Source organism: Elephas maximus, chromosome 23, assembly GCF_024166365.1.
Source record: "Elephas maximus indicus isolate mEleMax1 chromosome 23, mEleMax1 primary haplotype, whole genome shotgun sequence".
Lineage (NCBI taxonomy): Eukaryota > Metazoa > Chordata > Mammalia > Proboscidea > Elephantidae > Elephas > Elephas maximus.
Window position 1 is genome coordinate 63,988,079 of NC_064841.1, and position 22,293 is coordinate 64,010,371.

General features: G+C 40.3%; 1 protein-coding gene across 1 annotated transcript in view; it reads left to right on the forward strand.

Annotated features, from left to right (window-relative positions):
• UBAC2 (UBA domain containing 2) overlaps positions 1-22,293 on the forward strand; it is a 209,249-nt gene that overhangs the window by 176,881 nt on the left and 10,075 nt on the right. The window contains exon 8 of the mRNA XM_049867698.1: positions 14,497-14,619. Coding sequence (XP_049723655.1) covers positions 14,497-14,619 — 123 coding nt within the window. The remainder of the gene's footprint in view (positions 1-14,496; positions 14,620-22,293) is intronic.

Below are 22,293 nucleotides of genomic sequence, written 5' to 3' on the forward strand. Positions count from 1 at the left end.
GGTATTCTATTTCTACCTTTTTAAGGAAGCTCCATATCGCCTTCGAAAATGGTTGTTCCATTTTGTATTCCCACCAGGAGTGCACTAAGAGTTCCAGTCTCACCCGCAGCTTCTCCAACATTTGTTATTTTCTGTGTTTTGATTTGTGCCATTAATGTCGGGATGAGACAGTATCTCATTGTAGTTTCGATTTGCATTTCTCTAATGGCTAGTGATCACCACCATTTCCTCATGTGTCTGTTAGCGACCTGAATGTTTTCTTTGATGAAGTGTCTGTTCATATTTTTTGCAAATTTTTTAATTGAATTATTTGTCTTTTGTCATATAGGTGTTAGATTTTCCTGTAGAGTTTAGAGATTAGACCCTTGTCGGATATGTCAGAGCCAAAATTTTTTTCCCAGTCTGTAGGTTCTCTTTTGACCCTTTTGGCAAAGTCTTTTGATGAGCATAATTGTTTAATTTTTACAGGATCGCAGTTATCTAGCTCATCTTCTTGTTTGTGTATTGTTGTAGTTTATATCTACTTATGCCATGTATTAGGGCCTCTAGCATTGACCCTATTTTTTCTTCCATGATCTTTGTAGTTCTTGGTTTTATGTTTAGGCCTGTGATCTATTTTGAATTAGTTTTTGTGTATGATGTGAGGTATGGGTCCTGTTTCATTTTTTTTGCAGATGGACATCCAGTTTTGTCAGCACTGTGTGTTTAAAAGGCTGTCTTTTGCCCCATTTAATGGACTTTGGGCCTTAGTTGAAGATCAGGTGACCATAAGTGGATGAATTTACATCTGGGTTCTCAATTCTATTCCATTGGTCAATGTGTCTGTTGTTGTCCAGTAACAGGCTATTTTGACTACCATAGCTGCGTATTAGGTTCTGAGGTCAGGTAGTACAAGGCTTCCTACTTTGTTCTTCTTCAATAATGCTTTACTTATCCAGAGCCTCTTTCCTTTCCATATAAAGTTTATTATTAGATTCTTTATCTCATTAAAAAATGTTGGTGTTTGGATCAAGATTGCATTATACTTGTAGATGGTTTGGGTAGAATTAACATTTTCACAGTATTGAGTCTACCTATCCATGAGCGTGGTATGTTTTTCCATTTATGTATGTCTCTTTTGGTCTCTTGGAGTAGTGTTTTGTAGTTTTCTTTGTATAGGTCTTTTACATCCAAGGTTAGATTTATTCTTAAGTATTTTATTTTTTAGGGACTATTTTTTTTTTATTATAAATGATACTGCTTTCCTGGTTTCCTTTTCATAGTTCTCTTTGTTGGTGTATAGGAATCCAACTGATTTTTGTATGCTTATCTTGTATACTCCTATTCTGCTGCATCTTTCTATTAGTTCCAGTAGTTTTCTTGTGGAGCCTAAAGACTGTGCTTTTAATCATCAGCTTTCTCTAGCCCTGGTGGCGCAGTGGTTAAGCATTTGGCTGCTAACCAAAAGACTGACAGTTTGAGTCCCCCAGTGGCTTCTTGGAAGCCCTATAGGGAGTTCTGCTCTGTCCTGTAGGGTCACTGTGAGTCAGAATCAACTTGATGACAACGGGTTTGGTTTTTTTGATGTCATAACTCCTTAGCATTGTTTTCTTCTTTTTTTTTTTTAATTTTATTATACTAAAATTTAATAAAACATATGCCATTTTAACCATTTTTAAGTGTACAATTCAGTGACATTAATTACATTTACCATGTTCTGCAGTCATCACCACTATCCATTTCTAAATGATTTTCGTCTCTGTAAACAGAAACTCAGTACCCCTTAAGTAACAACTCTCTACTCCCTCCTCCTCCCAGCCCCTGCTAACCACTGATAACCTTTGTCTGTATGCATTTGCCTATTCTAGAAATTTCATATAAGTAGGATCATACAATGTTTGCCCTTACTTTGCTTTTTTTTTTCTTTTTATTAAGCCTCAAGTGAACGTTTACAAATCCAATCAGTCTGTCACATATAAGTTTACATACATCTCACTCCCTACTCCCACTTGCTCTCCCCCTCTTGAGTCAGTCCTTTCAGTGTCTCCTTTTGTGACAATTTTGCCGGCTTCCCTCTCTCTCTATCCTCCCATCCCCTCTCCAGACAAGAGTGGCCAACACAATCTCAAGTATCCACCTGATATAATTAGCTCACTCTTCATCAGCGTCTCTCTCCCACCCGCTGACCAGTCCCTTTCATGTCTGATGAGTTTCTTCGGGGATAGTTCCTGTCCTGTGCCAACAGAAGGTCTGGGGACCATGGCCGCTGGGATTCCTCTAGTCTCAGTCAGACCATTAAGTTTGGTCTTTTTATGAGAATTTGGGGTCTACATCCCACTGATCTCCTGCTCCCTCAGGGGTCCTCTGCTGTGCTCCCTGTCAGGGCAGTCATCGATTGTGGCCAGGCACCAACTAGTTCTTCTGGTCTCAGGATGATGTAGATCTCTGGTTCATGTGGCCCTTTCTGTCTCTTGGGCTCTTAGTTGTCGTGTGGCCTTGGTGTTCTTCATTTTCCTTTGCTCCAGGTGGGTTGAGAACAATTGATGCATCTTAGATGGCCGCTTGTTAGCATTTAAGACCCCAGACGCCACATTTCAAAGTGGGATGCAGAATGATTTCATAATAGAATTATTTTGCCAATTGACTTAGAAGTCCCCGCAAACCATGTTCCCCAGACCGCCGCCCTTGCTCCGCTGACCTTTGAAGCATTCATTTTATCCTGGAAACTTCTTTGCTTTTGGTCCAGTCCAATTGAGCTGACCTTCCAAGTATTGAGTTTTGTCTTTCCGTTCACCTAAAGCAGTTCTTATCTACTGATTAATCAATAAAAAACCCTCTTCCACCCTCCCTCCCTCCCCCCCTCATAACCAGAAAAGTATGTGTTCTTCTCAGGTTTACTATTTTTCAAGATCTTGTAATAGTGGTCTTATACAATATTTGTCCTTTTGCCTCTGACTAATTTCGCTCAGCATAATGCCTTCCAGGTTCCTCCATGTTATGAAATGTTTCAGAGATTCGTCACTGTTCTTTATCGATGCGTAGTATTCCATTGTGTGAATATACCACAATTTATTTACCCATTCATCCGTTGATGGACACCTTGGTTGCTTCCAACTTTTTGCTATTGTAAACAGAGCTGCAATAAACATGGGTGTGCGTATATCTGTTTGCGTGAAGGCTCTTGTATCTCTAGGGTATATTCCGAGGAGTGGGATTTCTGGGTTGTATGGTAGTTCTATTTCTAACTGTTTAAGATAACGCCAGATAGATTTCCAAAGTGGTTGTACCATTTTACATTCCCACCAGCAGTGTATAAGAGTTACTTTGCTTTTTGAAGTAGCTGTAAACACTTCGTCAGTCTCCCTTCTTTGAACCGGCCTGTTCCAGCTTAAATCCCTGCTGAGAATTTGCATTTCTAACAAGTTCCCAAGAACCAAAAAAAAAAAAACCAAACCCGTTACCATCTAGTCAATTCCAACTCATAGCAGCCCTAAAGGACAGAGTAGAACTGCCCCATAGGGTTTCCAAGGAGCAACTGGTAGATTCCTACTGCTTACCTTTTGGTTAACAGCTGGGCTCAACCACTGTGCCACCAGGGCTCCAGGAAGTCCCCAGGTGATTCCAATGCTTTTGGTTAGGGACCAGTTCTGACAACCACTAGTAGAGCAGTGGTTCTCAAATTTTATTATACATAAGAATCACCTGGGAAAAAAAAAACCCATTGCCATTGAGTTGATTCCAACTCATAGCAAACCTACAGGACAGGGTAGAACTTCCCCATGGGTTTCCAAGAAGCAGCTGATGGATTTGAGCTGTTGATCTCTTGGTTAGCAGCTGAGCTCTTAACCACTGAGCCACCAGGGCTCCAAGAATCAGCTGGGAATCTTGTTAAAACATAGATTCTGGTTCAGTATATCTGGGGTGGAAATGAAATTCTCAGCAAGGGTTCGAACTGGAACAAACCAGTTCGAAGGCCTGCTTTGAACACATTGACAAAAAATGCCTTGTGCCCTTTTCTCCATTATTTAAATGATTCTCATCCTTTAAAATTTAGCTGAAGCCTCGCACATCATCTTTGAAGTTTTACCTCCATGCTTTAGCTGTAGTTGCTCTGTGCTGCTCTGAACTTTTCTAACCCTTTTAATTTATACCTCACAGCTTCCCTCTTAATTATGTACCACCTTGCAGTGCTGTGATTTTTTTTTTTTTCTTTTGATGTCTTGCCTTCTCCCAGGAAAATTATGAGCTCCACGTGAGCAAGAACCAGATCTTTTGCTTTGCTTGTCTTGTCCCGTAGGAACTGATAACGCCCAAGGGAAAGTAACTCCTAAATTCTTCTGACGTGGCTTATCTGATGTATACACTCCACTTGACCGATTCCATTCAGAAACCTTCAAAAGTCTTTGTAGAGTGCTTCTCTATTCCGTGTAACTGCTGCCTGATAAAATATTACAAGTTTCATTCCTCCTCACTTTGAAAATTAGTCATCTATTCTCATGAGAAATTTTATTTCATTTCAAAATCTCCTTACAAACTAATAACAGATAATTCATAAAACAACTGTTCAAAATGTAAGCTATTTCCTTTTTCCTTTTTTTAATATGTGGTTATTGCTTTTGAAGAAAACAAAGTGAAGGAAACGTTTCCTGTTTGTAGAGGCTCGTATTTAACCCTACATAAAGAGCAAATCAGTGTCAGAACGTCCTAGAGCCTAGAACTCATGTAACTTTCTGCTTTTTAAGCACTTTTTTTACTCTCACAGGTGTTAGAGAGATTGGGTTTTTCTTTTGTTTTGCCTACCCTTTCACTCACTCTCTCTTTTTTTAAATTGTGTTTTAGTGAAGGTTTACAGTGCAGATGAGTTTCTCATGCAAAAATTTATACACAAATTGTTTTGTGACATTGGTTGCAGTCCCCACAACGTGTCAGCAGTCTACCCCTTTCCCTTTCCACCCTGGTTCAATGTGTCCATTCATCACGTTTTCCTGTCCCTTCTTGCCTTCTTGACGTTGCCTTTGGGCAGGTGTTGCCCATTTGATCTTGTATGCTTGATTGAACTAAGAATAAGAAGCACATCCCTCACATGTGTTATTGTTTTATAGGCCTATCTAATCTCTGGCTGACAGATTTCAGGAGCAGCTTTAGTTCTGAGTTAGGAGGGTGTCTGGGAACCATAGTCTCAGGGGTTCCTTCAGTCTCTGTCAGACCAGTAAATCTGGTCTTTTTTTGTGAATATGAATTTTTTTCTACATTTTTCTCCTGCTCTGTCTGGGACTCTCTATTGTGATCCCTGTCAGAGCGGTTGGTGGTGGAAGCTGGGCACCATCTAATTCTTCTGGGCTCAGGCTGGTGGAGGCTCTGGTTCTTGTGGTCCATTAGTCTTTTGAATTAATATTTTCCTTGTGCCTTTGGTTTTCTTGATCCTTTACTCTCTTTTAAGAAATAAAATGTTACAAATAGGACTAAAGGTCTTTCCCCATCTCACTGTCCTATAGTTGGTATGTTTACTACATAGGTATATATCGGTTTGTCAACCTGGACACTATTGACATTTTGGATCAGGTCATTCTTTGTTTAGGGGATTGTCTTGTGCGTTATAGGATGTTTAATAATATCCCTGGCCTCTACCCATTAGATGCCAGTAGAAGACCCCTCCCGCCAAGTCATGACAACTGAATATCTCCAGATACAGCCTTATATCCCCTAGGAAGAAAAATCACCACTAGTATATATATCCCTAAAAATAGTTCAAATAGTATACTATTGTTCTCAGTGAATTTTTATGGAATTACATAAATGATATTATATATGCATATTCTCACGCAGCTTTCTTTTTGTTCATTCAACATTGCATCTTTGAGGTTTTCCCACGTTGATACATGTACCTCTAGTTCATTTATTCTAGCTGCTTGTGCAATCGTCTATTATATAAGAAAACCATTTATTAATTTGCCTGTTTAGAGGCAGTTGAATTTTTTACATTTTCTTAGTTAATATTACAGTCAGTGCTTTGGAGGACATTCTCATAAACATTTCCTCAGGCACTTGTAGTACTACATCTTGACAAATTGCTCTCCACAATATTTGTGCCAGTTTATACACTCATCAACAATACATAAAGCTCTGGGACTTCCAGCCAACATGGCTCCATAGAGAGAAGCACCATGCTGTCCCTCAACAGCAAAGACCTAAAAAACTAAACAAAGCGGAGACAAACGTCAGTCCTGGAACCTGAAGTGTCAAACGAAGAGATAAAGAACTCAGCCAAGCATTGAGTAGAATAAGAAACTGACAGAGAACAGAGAGCAAGGAGAGATACGTGCGGAGGTCCCCATCAGCTCACGAAGCACGAGTTTGCCATTTTGGACTCCTGTTGGAGATTGGTGGACAGGGAGCATGGGAAGGCAGCTTCAAGGAGCTCCCAGCAGGAGGCAGAGCATCTGGTAACCAGCAATACACACTGTCCCACCCCGCCATCCTCTCCCGGCTGCTCTACCGCTGTGCTTACTGGCTGGCAGCAGTGGCTCCATGCTGCTTGGACTCGCCCCACCCACATCAGAGATTGGTAGACAAGGAGTACGGGAAAGCAGCTTCACAAAGTTCCCAGCGGGAGACAGAGCAGCCAGTAACCAGCAATATACGCTTTCCCAACCTCCACCTTTCTTCCCCCACGCCCCGGCCTCCTCTGCTTCCCATTGGCTGCAGTCTCTTGGCCCAGAGCCAACTGGTTCAGCCTCAGGCTGCTTCATTTCACTCCACCCACAGTGGCCAGCTCCCTGAGTGCCATTTGTCTGTTGCCTATGTTGCTTTTTTCCGTTTCTTTTGGTTTCTGCCGTGCCTCCCACCACCTCCCCCTCCTTTCTCTTGAACACCTGGCTCCATGTGCCATCTTTGCTTGCTCTTGAAAGGCAGTGAAGTGTTGCTCAACTGGGGAACCACTCCCCCGGTCCACGACACCATGCTGGTGGGATCCCCAGAGCTTTTATTTTTTGCTTTATTTGTTTGGTTTCTTTTTCTTTCTGCGGCTTGGGAGCCACTTCTAGCAGGCCTACACTGCACAGCTTAGGAGCCGCTCCCCAAATCTGCACAGCCACATAGGTGGGATCCCTAGGGGCATTTCTTTTTTCTTTCTTTCTTTCTTTTTTCTCCTTTTTTCCTTTCTGTCTTTGATTTCTCAGGCCTCGTCTTTCTATACTTACCATCCTTTCCCATTTCCTGAATACCTCATGCTGTGTGACATCTGTACCCCCTCTAGCCAGGTTATACTGTGCAGTCTGAGAGCCACTTCCTGGTCTTTGCAGCCGCACCAGTGGGACCCCTGGGGGCTTCTCTTTTTTTTCCCCCTCCCAAATTCTTATCCAGTTATTTTTTTTCTTTTTCCCTTTTTCTTTTTTTCTCCATTTCTCAGTGTCTTGTCTGTCTGTTCCAATGGCAAACTCCCTTAGCACTCTTTTTTTGTTTGTTTTTGGCTCCTGTTTCTCTCTCTTCTCTCTCCTCTTTTCCATAGCCATATCCGTTCCACACATCACAGCCTCCCCCACCTCCTTTCTGCCTACCTGTACTGTGCACTGAACGTCACACCCCTGAGCAGCACAGGCATGACCTACCGGAACCTGCCCAGTGCTGATTCCCAGCCCACCCTGTCAGCTCTAATACCTGCCACAAACAACCCATCCCAGCCCCTCCCCGTCAGCTGGACCTGCCCTGCTGCACTGTAGCTGAGCGACTGGCCTGGCCTATTGGATGAGGAGGTAGAAAGTATCATGACCACAGACAAGTAAACAACAAAGAACGCACAGCCCCCCTTCTTAAACATAACCAAATAAAACAAAAAAGCAGGACAAAACAAACAGATCTACAATCAATAAATGAAGAAAATAACTACTGAATGTCCTGAAGACAGCAGACAATATCAAAACATATAAGAAGACAGGACAGGATGGTTCCAGTAGGCATCCAAAAAAAAAAAAAAAAAGATGACTTTCCAGTAGAAGAAAAGGCACTAGAACTACCTGATAAGGAATTCAAATCTCTAATATTCAGAGCTATCCAAGAGTTAAAGTGAAAAGCAGGCTAAAATCAGGGGAAAAAAAGACAAATTCGTGGAAAATACAGACAAAAAAAAAAAGAATTCAGGAAAATAATACAGGGACAAGATGCCAAAATAAATTCACAACTAGAAATCATACAAAAACAGCAATTAAAAATCCAAAAGATAATAAGACTTCAGAAATGTACAGTGTCATAGAAGGGCTGAGGAGCAGGTTTGAGATGATGGAATACAGGATCAGTGAAATTGAAGACAAACACTTGAATACAACACTGAGGAAAAACCAGAAAAAAGAATGAAGAAACCCTGAGGATTATGTGGAATACAATCAAAAGCAAAAATTTGCGAGTGATCAGAGTTCCAAAACGGGGCGAAAACGGAAAACACAGACAGGATCGTTGAAGAATTGCCGATAGAATACTTCCCTAATATAATGAAAGATGAAAAGGTAACCGTCCAGGAAGCTCAGTGAACCCCACATAGGATAGACCCCAAAAGAAAATCACCAAGGCATGTCAATAATGACACTCGCTGAAACCAAAGACAAAGAAAAAATCATTAGAGCAGCTCGAGAAAAACAGTAAGTCACATACAGAGGAGAAGCAGTAAGAATAAGCTCTAATTATTTAGCAGAAACCATTCAGGAAAGCAATGGGATAACATATATAAAACCTTAAAAGAAAAAAATTGTCAAACAAGAATCCTGCAGTACTTTTGTTCAAATATGATAGTGAAATTAGGACATTTCTAGATAAACAGAAATTAAGGGAATATGTAAAAACCAATCCAAACTTACAAGAATTATTAAAGGGAGTCCTTCGGTCTGAGAACAAACATCAGACCACAGCCTGAATCTAGGACGGACGATTGTACCAGCCAGATACCAACCTAGGAAATGAACTTTCAAGGACTATCTAAAACCAGAAGAATTAAAACAGGGAACCAGAGAGGTTAATCTGTAAACAACAACAACATCAGAACAATAAAAGAGGGAATAAATGGTACAGGTATAGAACTTTCTAATGGAGAGGAAGGCAAGGCGATACCAAGTAATAATAGACTGGTTCAAACTTAGGAAGATAAGGGTAAATTTCAAAGGTAACCACAAAGAAAGATAACGAACCTACTCATCAAAATAAAGAAGAAAAACATAAAGTCTCAATAAAAACAAAATCTACAAAAACAATATATAGCGTTCCCGTTCCCGTCACATCACCTACATACTTGGTGGTGTTGCAGTTTTTATTTTTGCCAGTCTTGTGGGTATGAAATAACTCAGTGTTGTTTTAATCCGCATTTCGCTGATACAAGTGAGGTTGAACATCATTTCGTATATTTATTGACTCACGGTTCCTCGTCTATAAACTGTCTATTCATGTACATTATTCGGTTTGCTCTTGAGTCATTCATTTTTTTTCTCCTTGACTTATTTCACTCAGCATAGTATTTTCAAGGTTCATCCATGTTGTACCATGTATCAGACTCCATTTCTCTTTCTGGCTGAGTAATATTTCATATGTCTGTACCACATTTTGTTTATCTGTTCATTTGTTGATGGACATACAAGTTGTTTCCACCTTTTGGCTATTGTGAATAATGCCACGAGGAACATTGGTGTGCACACATTTGAATTTTGGGTGTATAGCAGTTTAGAATAGGTTCAGCTGGAAGTGACAGAAAACCCAGAATAACAAACTTAAACAAGGTAGAATTTTCTTAATATAACAGAAGTCCATAAATTGGACGCTGGTGAGACAGCTTCGTGAAGTTGTCAGGAACCCAGGCTCGTTTTATCTTGCTGTGTTATCCTTGGCACAGGGCTTCTGCCTCACTGTCCAAAATGGCTGCTTGAGCTCCAGGAAGGAGAGGAAGCAACAAAGAAGGGTACACTTCTGCCTTTAAGGACTCTTCCTAGAAATCTCATACACCCTTTCTACTTACATACTACTGATAGAACTTAGTCCACGAGGCTGCTCCTGCCTGCAAGGAAAGCTTAAAAATGTAGTGGATGTGTCTCAAAAAAAAAAAAAGAGGATATGAATATTAAAAGTTGTCTTAGTTATCTGGAAACCCTGGTGGTGTAGTGGTTAAGTGCTACAGCTGCTAACCAAAAGGTCGGCAGTTTGAATCCGCCAGGCGCTCCTTGGAAACTCTACGGGGCAGTTCTACTCTCTCCTATAGGGTTGCTATGAGTCGGAATTGACTCCACAGCAGTGGGTTTGGTTTTTGGTTTAGTTATCTAGTGCTGCGATAACAGAAATACCACAAGTGAATAACTTTAACAAAGAAAAATTTATTCTCTCACAGTCTAGTAGGCTAGAAGTCCGAATTCAAGGCACCAGCTCAAGGGTTTCTCTCTGTGTTGATTGTGGGGAAGGTCCTTGTCATCAGTTGTCTCCTGGTTCTTCATTCTTGGTGGCATGAGGTCCCCCGTCTCTCTGCTTGGTTCTCCCTTTTGTATCTCAAAAGAGATTGATTCAAGATACAACCTGATCTTATAGATTTGAGTCTTGCCCCATTAACATAACTGCTTCTAATCCTGCTTTATTAACATCATACCCAAAAAAACCCATTGCGGTTGAGTTGATTCAGACTCATAGCGACCCTATAGGACAGAGTTGAACTGCCCCACAGAGTTTCCAAGGAGTGCCTGGTGGATTCGTACTGCTGACCTTTTGGTTAGCAGCTGTAGCTCTTAACCACTGTGCCACCAGGGTTTCCCGTTAACATCATAGAGGTAGGATTTACAACATAGGAAAATCACATCAGATCGCGGAAGGGTGGGCAATCGCACAATACTGGGAATCATGGCCTAGCCAAGTTGACACACATTTTGAGGCGGATACAATTCAATCCATAGTAGAGGTCAACAAGCAATCTGTTACAGTTTAGAATTGACAGTGTATGGCTAGATATTGACAGCTCTTGGGAGTGTCGAGTCCTCTCAAGCATGAATGTGCATGAATCTTTTTATTTAGGCCTCTCGATATCCTTTAATCCAGTTTTCTGATTTTCTCCATAAAGATCTTGCAGATCTTTCGTTAGATTTAGTACCTTATAGTGTTTATTGCTGTCAGTAATAGTAACTTTTTGCACTTAAATTTTTTAAATGATCACAGTATACAAATGTTATTCATTTTTTGTTTTTTAAACTTTTACTCATTAATTCTAATGCTTTGTGGAGGCTCTTGGATTTTCTAAGTAGATAATCATATGTGAACGATGACAGTTTTCTTTCTACCCTTTTACTGTTATACATTTTCTTTCATCTCTTTTTCTGTCTATTATACTGAATTGTGTCAAATATAAGAGGCAGTCTTGTCTTTTCATGAATAATACTAAATTTTATCAGATTGTTTACATATATTTTGAGATGATCATTTGTGTTTTTTTCCTTTATTCTGTTCATATTGTCTAATCCTGAAATAAACTCTAATATAGTACATACCAATAATATTATTTTTTTGAACATAGTTTGCTAATATTTTATTTAGGATTATTGTATCTGTATTCATAGTTGAAAACCAGATCATTCTATAATTGTTTTTTCTCACAATGGCCCTTATCTGGTTTTAGAAACAATTATCGCAAAAAATGAGATGGGAACTTTCCTTCTTCTGTTTTCTACAATAGTTTGTATAAGATGGAGCATCTTTAAAGGTTTCACAGACTTGACCTGTAAATTTTTGGCGGGTAGATTTTTAAGTAGTATTTAAGTTTCATTAATGGCTAGAAGTCTAGTGACATTTTCTATTGCTTTTTGTAACTTTTTATTGAAGAATAACATTCATACAGAAAAGAATACACAGAAAAGCACACACACACCTATCCTTAAGTGTACAGCTCCATGAAATTTCACAAACAGAATACACTTGTGTAACCAGCTTTCTCATCCAGAACATTACCAGAGCCCCAGAAGCCCTCCTCTTTCCCCTTTGCAGCTATTGCCCTGTCAAAGGAAAACCAGTATTCTGACTTGTAACAGCATGGATTCTTTTGTTATTTTTATTCATTGCATAAAAAAGTAATCACACAGAATCCAGAAATAAACCCATACATCTATAGCCAGTTGATTTTTGACAAGGATGCCAAATCCATTCAATGGGAAGAGAGTAGCCTCTTTAACAAACTGTGCTAGGCCAACGAGATTGCCATATGTCAGAGAGTGAAGTTGGACCCATACCTCACACCACAGATGAAAATTAACTCAAAATGAGTCAGTGACCCAAATATAAGAACTGAAACCATAAAACTCTTAGAAAAAATACATAAGGGTAAATTTTCAAGATCTTGTTTGTGACAGTGGACCCTTGTTTGTGACAGTTGACTCTTAGGTATGACTGACACCAAAAACGCAAGCAACAAAAGACAAAAGATAAGCTGGACTTTTATCAAAATTAAAAATTCTTGAGCATCAAAGGCCTTTATTAAGAAAATGAAGAGACAACCTACAAAATGAGAGAAAATATTTGGAAACCATACATCTGATAAGGGTTTAATATCTAGAATTACAAAGAATTCCTATAGTCCGCAACAAAAAGGCAACTCAATTTAAAAATGGACAATAGACTTGAATAGACATTTCTCCACAGAAGACATGTGTGTACCCAATAAGCACATAAAAAGCTGCTCAGCGTCATTAAAAAAAATTTTTCATTAGGGAAATGCAAATCAAAACCACAGTGAGATACCACTCTACGCCTACTAGGATGGCTTTTATAAAAGAGAAAGACAGAAAATAACAAATGATTGGCAACGGTGTAGAGAAACTGAAATGCTCATCCATCGCTATGGAATGTAATATAGTGCAGTCAAGGTAGAAAACAGTTTGGCAGTTCTTCAAAATATTAGACATAGAACTACCATACCGGAAAAAAAAAAAAAAAAAGCCAGTTGCCATTGAGGCAATTCTAACTCATAGAAACCCTATAGAACAGAGTAGAACTGCCCCATAGGGTTTCCAAGGAGCAGCTGGTGGATTCAAACCGCCAGCCTTTTGGTTAGCAGCCAAGCTCTTAACCACTGTGCCACCAGGGCTACCATGGCCCAGCAATTCCACTCCTAGGTATATACCCAAAGGACTTGAAAACAGGGACTCAAAACAGAGACTTGTACACCAGTGCTCACTGCAGGACTATTCACAATAGCCAAAACGTGGAAGCAACCTAAGTGTCCCTCAGCAGATACACGGTTAAACAAATTGTGATATATACATACAATGGAATATTATTCAGCCATAAAGAGAAATGAAGTTTTGATACATGGTATGCCAGGAATGCACCTTGAAAACACGCTATGTAAAATAATTCTGACACAAAAGGACAAATATTATGTGATCCCACTTATATGAAATATCTAAAATAGGCAAATACATAGAGCTAAAAGCTTATTGGGGGTTTCGAGGGGCTAGGAAACAAGGAAAATGGGAGTTACTGCTCAAGAGGTACTTGGTTTCTTCTGGGGTGATGGCTGCACAACGTGGTGAATGTAATTAACGCCACTGGATTGTACGTGTTAAAATGACAAGTTTCGATTTATGTATTGAAGTTTTGAAAGTAATCATGCAAAAGTACTTTTTTGCATTTTCTTTCTTTTGTTTAGCATTATGTTTGAGAGATTCTTCCATATTGTTCCATGTAGTTGTAATTCTTTCATTCTGACCACTGTATAATGTTACATTATATGAATATACCGTGATTATCCCTTCTGCAGTTGGTGGGCGTTTGAGTAGTTTCCAGTCTTTGGTGACTGTAAGTAGGGCCACTGAGAACGTTTTAGTTCATATCTTTGGTGAACGTGTGTTTACATTGCTGCCGGGTGTATTTCCAGGAGTGGGATTGCTCAGTCAAACGCGTCGTTCGGTTCTAGTGGAAGCTGAGGAACAGTTTTCAAAAATGATTGCCAATTTCTGTTGAATAAACTTTAGTAAATTACATTTTTCCAGAAAACTGGGGTTTTTTTTTTTTTAGAAATTTAAAGAATTTACTTTAAAAAAAAGCAGCAGCATTTTAAAGAGCTACTGAAGGAAGGAAACCCCTGGTTTCTGGTTGTCTGCAGTGAATTAACTTCTCCATGTCTCCTTTCCTGTCACGCCCTGCAAAGCCCTGAGCTACTAAGAATCAGACAGAGGTGGGACAGAGACAGTGAGGGCATATTTGGACTGATGTTAAGAGAGTCTGTATGTGTTCTTAGCTGCCTCCTAGAGCCAAGTTGCACGGCTAGCGTTGGCAATGTCACTTACCTTCTTTTCTCTTCTCTGTGCGCCTTCTGCAGGCCATCACTTTTATCCTGTTGATTGAAGGGTGTTGTGATACTTTAGGATTTGAATTGCTTGCATAAAGCAGATAAATATAAAATTTCATTTCATAGTGTATACATGTGATTACGTTGAAAGAGGCAGCTCTTTCAAACAGTACGATGGTCCTGCTCTTTCTGTCTGTGGTAAATGCGTGTTGGTCTGATTTTAGGGAGGAATGATCAATTGGAATCGTCTTTTCCCTCCTTTACGTCAGCGACGAAATGTAAACTACCAGGATGGTCAGCAGTCTGAACAACAAGCATCCCTTCCTCTAGAAGTTTCTGAGGAACAGGTAATCAGTAACACTTGGTCCTTAACGTGAACCCATGTTTTAAACTTTAAACAGTTTTGATGAACAAGACTAGAAAGAAACCAAGCATGTAAATATAAAGATTTTGATAGCAATGAAACTATAGCCTGTAACTGTGATAGAAACTTCTGGGCCTTTGTCGACTACTGTGGGTCTTAGGAGTTTGAAAAGGTATGATGTGGGGAAAAATGCATTGTGATCGCTTATTTTAGATCTGTAATACCTTATATGTACAAGAAACTAATGAATTTAATTCCCTAAAAGGGCTGGGGGAGAGGGAGGGAGAAGGGATGGGGAAGGAGTGGTGTTTCTCTAAGTATAATGTTTGTATGGTTTTAACTGTTGGATTCATGTTGATGTTTTACATATTCAGAAATCAACAAGGATGGGGACAAAGGTAAAACTGAAAAGAAAGAGAAATAAATTAGTTGTATTTCAAATAAATAATCACACTGAAGGGGAAAATTAGTAGTATCAGTAGGTTTTGAACATAGTATAATCCTCTGTCTAAAGAAAAACGAAAAGAACTGCAAACAAATCTTACACTCTTCTTAATAGGTTTAGTTTTCACTGTGGATGAGTACAGCAGTTCTGAAGTTTCATTGTCCGTATTGTAGACCTGAGCATGTGAGTGAGTCTGTTGCTCTTTCAGTCAAAGAAAACTACAAATACAGAACAAGAAAAGGCAAGGAAGAACCTTGTGGGGTCGGATTGGAATTAGAGGTATCCACATGAACTCAGGATTGAAATAACTGTATGTGTGTGTACCCTAGCTCTGTTGGCTTAAAGGGCTCAGAACCCATGACGTTTCAGTAGCAGTGGCACACCTAGTATCCAGACCTTGCTCTAAGTTCCTTTCCCCACTAAAAGAAACCAGGCCTCTTTAGAGCAATGGTGAATCCCAAGCCCCAGGTGAGGAAGATAAAGGTGACCCTGAAACAGCTTCTGCCCCGAATAGGAATGTGCTTAATAACTGATGGGAGCATGCCGCAAGGACGCTGGGGCCAGTTTGACCCCACAGGCCAAATCTGGGACACCTGTGGGATCAAATTTTGACACCAGATTTGAGCATCAAAATAAAAAAGGAAAGTAATATAATCCACTGGGGGAAAAGGGGGGGATCCCTGAGCTCATACTGATACTAATAGATAAATAATTATTTGTGTACACACATACACATACCATGCAGGGGAAAGAAAATGCTTTTCCTTTCTGTAGAATGCCAGGTAATAAATATAGAAAGAGTGATGATGGCATTGTAAAATATTGTAACCTTCATAGTAAAAATCAGTTCAAGGAAGAATCATCAATATATGAAGAATAGGATATTTATATAGTCTCAAAGTATCTCCCCACAAATTACTTATTAATTATAAAAGGAGAACACTAACTATGCAGTGGAGAGATTGGACACCATCTTGGCCACCTTATCAGAAGGGGCGTCACCAAGCTGACACAGGCAGGCCTGAGGTGCCTCCAGGTGCGATGCTGTGAAAGGGACACACCAGTTATGTATCGCAACCACAAATGCATAGCTTTCATTTAATCGTAAATAAAAGTCAGGCAAAACCTGTTTGAGGAACATTCTATAAAATGCTTAGCCTTTATTCCTCAAAAATACCAATGTCATGAACTGTTACAGATTAAAGGAAACTATGGAGACATGATAGCTAAATATAATGCATAACCTTGGACTCAATTCTGTACGGGGAAAAAATTTTGGTGCAAAGGACATTTTAGGGTCAATTGGTGAAACTGGACTGCAGATTAGATTATTATTGTATAAGTGTTAAATTTCTGGAATTTGGTCTCTGTAACTGTGGTTAGGAAAGAGAATTATCCTTGTTCTTAGGAAAAACACACTGACGAATTAAGGGTAAAGGGATGTGATATACGCAAGCTACTCTCAATGGCTCAGGAGAAATGTGGGGGGTGGGGGCGGGACAGAGAGAGAGAAAGCACCTGTGGCAAAATAACAGTTGGTGAATCTGGATGAAGGGTACTATTTGTGCAGTTTTTCTAAATATTTGAAATTATTTCAAACTAGAAAGTTTAAAAAATATTTAGAAAAGTTTAAAGCATTGTGATAATAATGCTTTGCAGTGTGCTTCCTTATGTGTTGTTATCTTCTCATGATATGAAACAAAATCAAAACCAGCCAGGCCATGTTGTTCTTGTTAGGTGCCATCGAGACAGTTCTGAGTCATAGGGACCCTCTGTGCAGCAGAACGAAACACTGCCTGGTCCTGCACCATCCTCACAGTCCTTGTTATGCTTGAGCTCATTGTTGCATCCACTGTATCAATCCATCTCATTGAGGGTCTTCCTCTTTTTTGCTGACTGTCTGCTTTACCAAGCTCGAAGTCCTTCTCCAGGGACTGACCCCCTCCTGATAACATGTCCAGAGTACATGAGACAAAGTCTCGCAATCCTTACTTCTAAGGAGCATTCTGGCTGTACTTCTTCCAAGACAGATTTGCTTGTTTTTTTGGCAGTCCATGACATATTCAATATTCTTTACCAAACTATAGTTCAAATGTATCAATTCTTCTTCAGTCTTCCATATTCATTGTTCAGCTTTTGCATGCCTACGAGGTGATTGAAAACACCATGGCTTGGGTCAGGCACACCATAATAACATCTTTGCTTTTTAACACTTTAAAGAGGTCTTCTGTTGCAGATTTGCCCAGTGCAAAAAACTGACCAATGAAAACCTTATGACTCCAAGCCATAGCCTCCCTATCTCCTGACTCCAGAGTAGACAGTCAGCTTTCAGACCCACAGACCAGTCTCGGCCACAGAGCTCTGTCCTGACTCTTTTCTGGAGCTCAAGAGGAGCCCCTAAACAGGGCTTCCACTGCCACCCCTGGATTCAGCCACAATAAATGTTTTTGAAAGAAATCAACTTAATGTGCCTGATGAATTCTGCCAGCCCTTTCTCCCTCCTGTAGCTGGTCAGCTCAAGCTGATAATTTCAGTAGCTCTTCAGGATTGCGAGGTGGATTGTGGAGCCACAATTCTTTTCATCCACCTCCACTAGAGAATTTCTAGAAAAAGGTTATTCCCATGGATAAGAAAATAAAACCCAGGAACTCTACATTTGTAAGAGCTTTATGATAACAGGTTAAAAAATATGATCATACTCAAATTCAAATGAAAAGAAATACCAAGCTCTGTTATATTACTGTTTACCTGATTGGGGAGTGAGTCACATTCTTCACAGGGCAGCCGTTAACGATATGAGGTATTTAAAGGTGAGATAGTTCTTAGTTGTGGCACTTTGAAAAAAAATGTCAAAGAGTGAAAACAAGAAGAATGTGTGTTATTGCAGTCTTTAGGATTTTTTTAATGAATCATTTGTCCGTCATCCTCCAAGAGTGACAGCAGTGAGGTTAACTCGTTGTCAATATCAGTTTAAAACAGCGAAGATGCAGAGACATCAAAGGTTGTATTAAGATAGGCTTTCTTACCTGTTGGTTTTTTTAAATCTTTATTTTGTGTTTCTCGATCATCTTGAAAATGGTAGCTAGGCCCTCCTTGCATTAAAAACACAAAGCCTTCACTGGTGTTATTTATTATGCACATCTTGACATTCCTTGTGGAAAGTGCTATAAAAAAAAAAAAACCAAACCCATTACCATTGAATCAATTCCGACTCATAGCGACCCTAGAGGACAGAGTAGAACTGCCCCATAGAGTTTCCAAGGAGCACCTGGTGGATTCAAACTGCTGACCTTTTGGTTAGCAGCTGTAGAACTTAACCACTACGCCACCAGGGTACAAAGGCTGTAAAAGGTAAAAAAAAATAATAATAATATTCTTTCCTTCAAGATGTTTACAACCAAGTTCAGAATTTACAGTTAATGTATACTCTCTTGGGTAGTTTGTTGATGCTAGACTCTATCTAAAATATCATTTGTCAATAACATATTAAAATAGCTTGAATTAACAAAACTTTTTAGGCTTCTCAGTTAAGTGTGCTTGTATTTTCTTTATTTAACGTCAGCATCAGGTAATTTTAATGCATTTAGAAACTTAATGATTCTGTAAACCAAGCAAAGAGGTGCTCATTTGAATTTTTTTTTTCCTCAAATAAACAAGTACATTAGAAATTTTGGTGGATCAGTTCAAGTGTTTTAAGAAAACCTAGCAGATAGGAAATGTATCTATGTGTTTTGAAAACAATGACTGTTTTCAGAAAGAGTGTGCATCCCTTCTTAAATCCGGTCATGGTCTAACACGCGCTCTCAGACATTTTTCCCCACCTTTTGTTTTGGCTCTTTGTGCTGTTGTTAAGTCTGAGTTCTTCTTCAAATTCCGTTCCTATTTTTCTTTATTTTTTGGTAAATGGACTTAGTACCCTTGCTAGTTCACCACCCCTTGAAGATGCCATCCCTGCTCCTTTTAAGAATATGCCAAAGCCAAGGGTCACACAATAATGTCTTTTTAAAATAATCAAATGTGCTCAGGTATCTCCTACCTTAAAATAAGTACATCCATTGTTCCATTTCTCTCTCCTTTTTTTTTTTCTTCTCAAGCAGGGGTTTTACCCTGTACCTAATATTCAAAATTAACAAATAATGAGGTTTTGTTCGTATTTTTATTTTTAATCAAAGAGAAACAAACCTTATCAGCCTTGTCTCTTTTGGACCTTTCCCAGGCTTGGGAAATTACCCCCCGGTGTTCACTCGGAGGGGGGGCCACACCGGTAAAATCCAACAAGGAGGTTAAACAGAATGAAACCGGGTCTGTCGTTGTTTGCCGTTGAGTTGATTCCAACTCATAGAACTGCCACATCGGGTTTCCCAGGCCGTAATCTTTACGAGAGCAGACCCCCGGCTCTTTCCTCCCAGGGAGTGGCTGGTAGATTAAAACTGCTGACCTTTCCGTTAGAGGCCGAGAGCCTAACCATTGCACCGTCAGGGCTCCTTAAACCGAACCTAGGAGTTAACAAAAGGAAGATAAACACAAATGCTACAAATTCAGATTCCCTCTCTTCTAGCCATTTCTTTCAGTTACCAACTGTCCGCTGAGCGCCAGGTAAGCACTGCTGGCTTCTGGAAATACAGAGATACACACAGCTGAGCCTCCTGCCTTCAGGGAGTTCAGAGCCTGGTGGAGGGAGATGGGTACCTAGACAGCTGTATTAAAGTGTTATAAATGTACTGAAACTGAGAAGGATTGCCAAATGCTGTGAGGGTTAGGGGCAGTGACATAAAGATGGGGCATGGTGAAAGAATGTATCAGATTTGGGGAATCACAAGTGGGCGAGGTTGGAGTGGAGGGTGACTGGGCGGGGGCGGGGCATGCACCTGGAGGAGAAGCTGGATGGGAAGGAGGCAGGACAGGTTCACCAATGGCCTTAAGTATATGCAGTACAGTGGAGCTTCACTTCTATACTGTAGATATTCGGGAGGATTTTAAAAAGGAAAGTAACATCATCAGATTTCCTTGGAGATTGGACTAGACATGGAGGAAGGGACCTATTATATATATAGTTTCTCTCCTCCCATCCCTGCCCAGGAAGCATGGCACAATCTGAATGCTTACAAGATTTTTATTCTGACAAGATATGTTACAGCTTAGTAACCCTACATTTATAATAGATAAGAAACATTGCGTGGATTGTATTGATGTCCTCTGAAATTTCAGCTAGCTTGAGTGAAGACAGGGTGTTAAGCACACAAGACATTTTCAGTCCTAGCTAATGCATAGCAAAATGTGTTTAGTGTTAAAACCTAAAAACCCACTGCTGTCAAGTCAATTCTGACTCATAGTGACCCTATAGGACAGAGTAGAACTGCCCCATAGGGTTTCCACGGAGCGGCTGGTGGATTTGAACTGCTGACCTTTTGGGTAGCAGCCAAGCTCTTAACCACTGCACCACCAGGGCTCCATGTTTAGTATTAGAGAATCTAAATCTTAGTGAGGTTCTCTTCTTTCTTCTCATCTTCACCACTGTCTACAAAAAGCCTACCAAAACTCCAAAATACTTTATAAAAAATGCCCTCACTGTTGAAGTGTTTTGACACACACGTTGAACTTCGCCTCTGAATATTTATAACTGCAATGAGTTGGCTTTTTGTATGACTTGAACGTTGTCTGTTTTCCTTGGTGGGCTGTAAGCTCCATGAGGACTGATACCGTGTCTGTCTACCTTGTTCCCACCATACCAGCAACACTCAGAGCAGAGACTGACCCGCAGAAGGTGCTTCAACAGGGGCTAGAGAAAGGCTGCATGTGAAGGTGTGGTCAGTGGACTTCCCTTTCAGGACACTTGTTTTCATTTAAAATTTTGATAGAGGGTAGAACTATGTCAGATCTTCCAGCTCTAACTGTTGTTATTGTTGTGTGTCGTTGTGTTGATTCCAACTCATAGCATCCCTCTAGGACAGAGTAGTCCTGCCCCATAGTTTCCCAGGCTGTAAACCTTGGCAGGAGCAGACTGCCACATCTTTCTCCCATGGAGTGGCTGGTGGGTTTGAACCACTGACCTTTCAGTTAGGAGCTGAGTGCTTAACTGTTATGCCAGTAAGGCTCCGTTTCTTTACCTGTAACTATAGTATAGTGGAAATGTGCTTGCTAACAAATCTGTTACAATAAAATAATAGGTGGCAATCAAATAATTAACCAATTTTTAGTGGGTGCCTAATCTGCTTGGAAGGAGCCCTGATGGCGCACTGGTTAAGTGCTCAGCTGCTAACCGAAAGGTCGTTGGTTTGAACCCACTAGCCGTTCTGCAGGAGAAAGATGTGGCAGTCTGCTTCCTTGAAGACTACAGTCTTGGATACTCTATGGGGCAGCTCTACTCCATCCTGTAGGGTTGCTATGAGTCAGAAACGACTCAACAGCGACGGGTTGGATTCTAATCTGCTGGGTACTCCAAAAGATACAAACAAAGAAACTCATTCAGCCTTCACTGAGGGCCTACTAAGTTCCAAACCCCGAACACATCCAGTGTGCAAAGATGAGGGGTCACAGACCTGGCTGCTCAGCAGCTCAGAGCCCAGGTAGGGACATAAAAATAACAAGCAGCAGTTTGTTCAGTAGGTGTGATAAAGGGAGTTGAGAGGTCCTGAGAAGGAAGACAAGGGTCAGATAATAGGGAAGGAGAGCCACACTGACCCACAGCATCTTACAGGGTGATCTTGCATCAGGGTAGGGGGCAGGGTGGGAGAAACAGCTTGCCCTGGTGTAGCAAATAATAGTTATAATGAAGAAGAAAGAAGGGCAAGCCACATCTTTGCATAACCCACCACGCCTTCTAGAAGGCTTCTTCTAGAAGGGTGTGCATGTGACCCCGGAAAGTTGTGTGCCACCAGTGAGTAACTGTCTGGGAGGCACCTTTCAGGTGGGTATCAGTTTTTACTAGTGTCAGAATTTGGGAAGTAAGAACCAAAAAAACCTTTTTGACACCCTCAGCTAAAGGGAAGTTAAAGAAAACCGCAGACTTATTTGAACAAAACAAGCAGACGAGTGCTTCACTGAAAGGAGTTTCTCCAGTTCTTGTTGGGATGAGTGTCCTGCTATTCCTAATGCCAAAGAGCAGTTGAATGCCAAAGTGGGATTTCATTAGCTTCGCTGAGTAAGAAGTACCTGGAGATACTAGGGAAATAAGAGACATCCATCCCAAATCAGAAGATACCATAAAAAAGG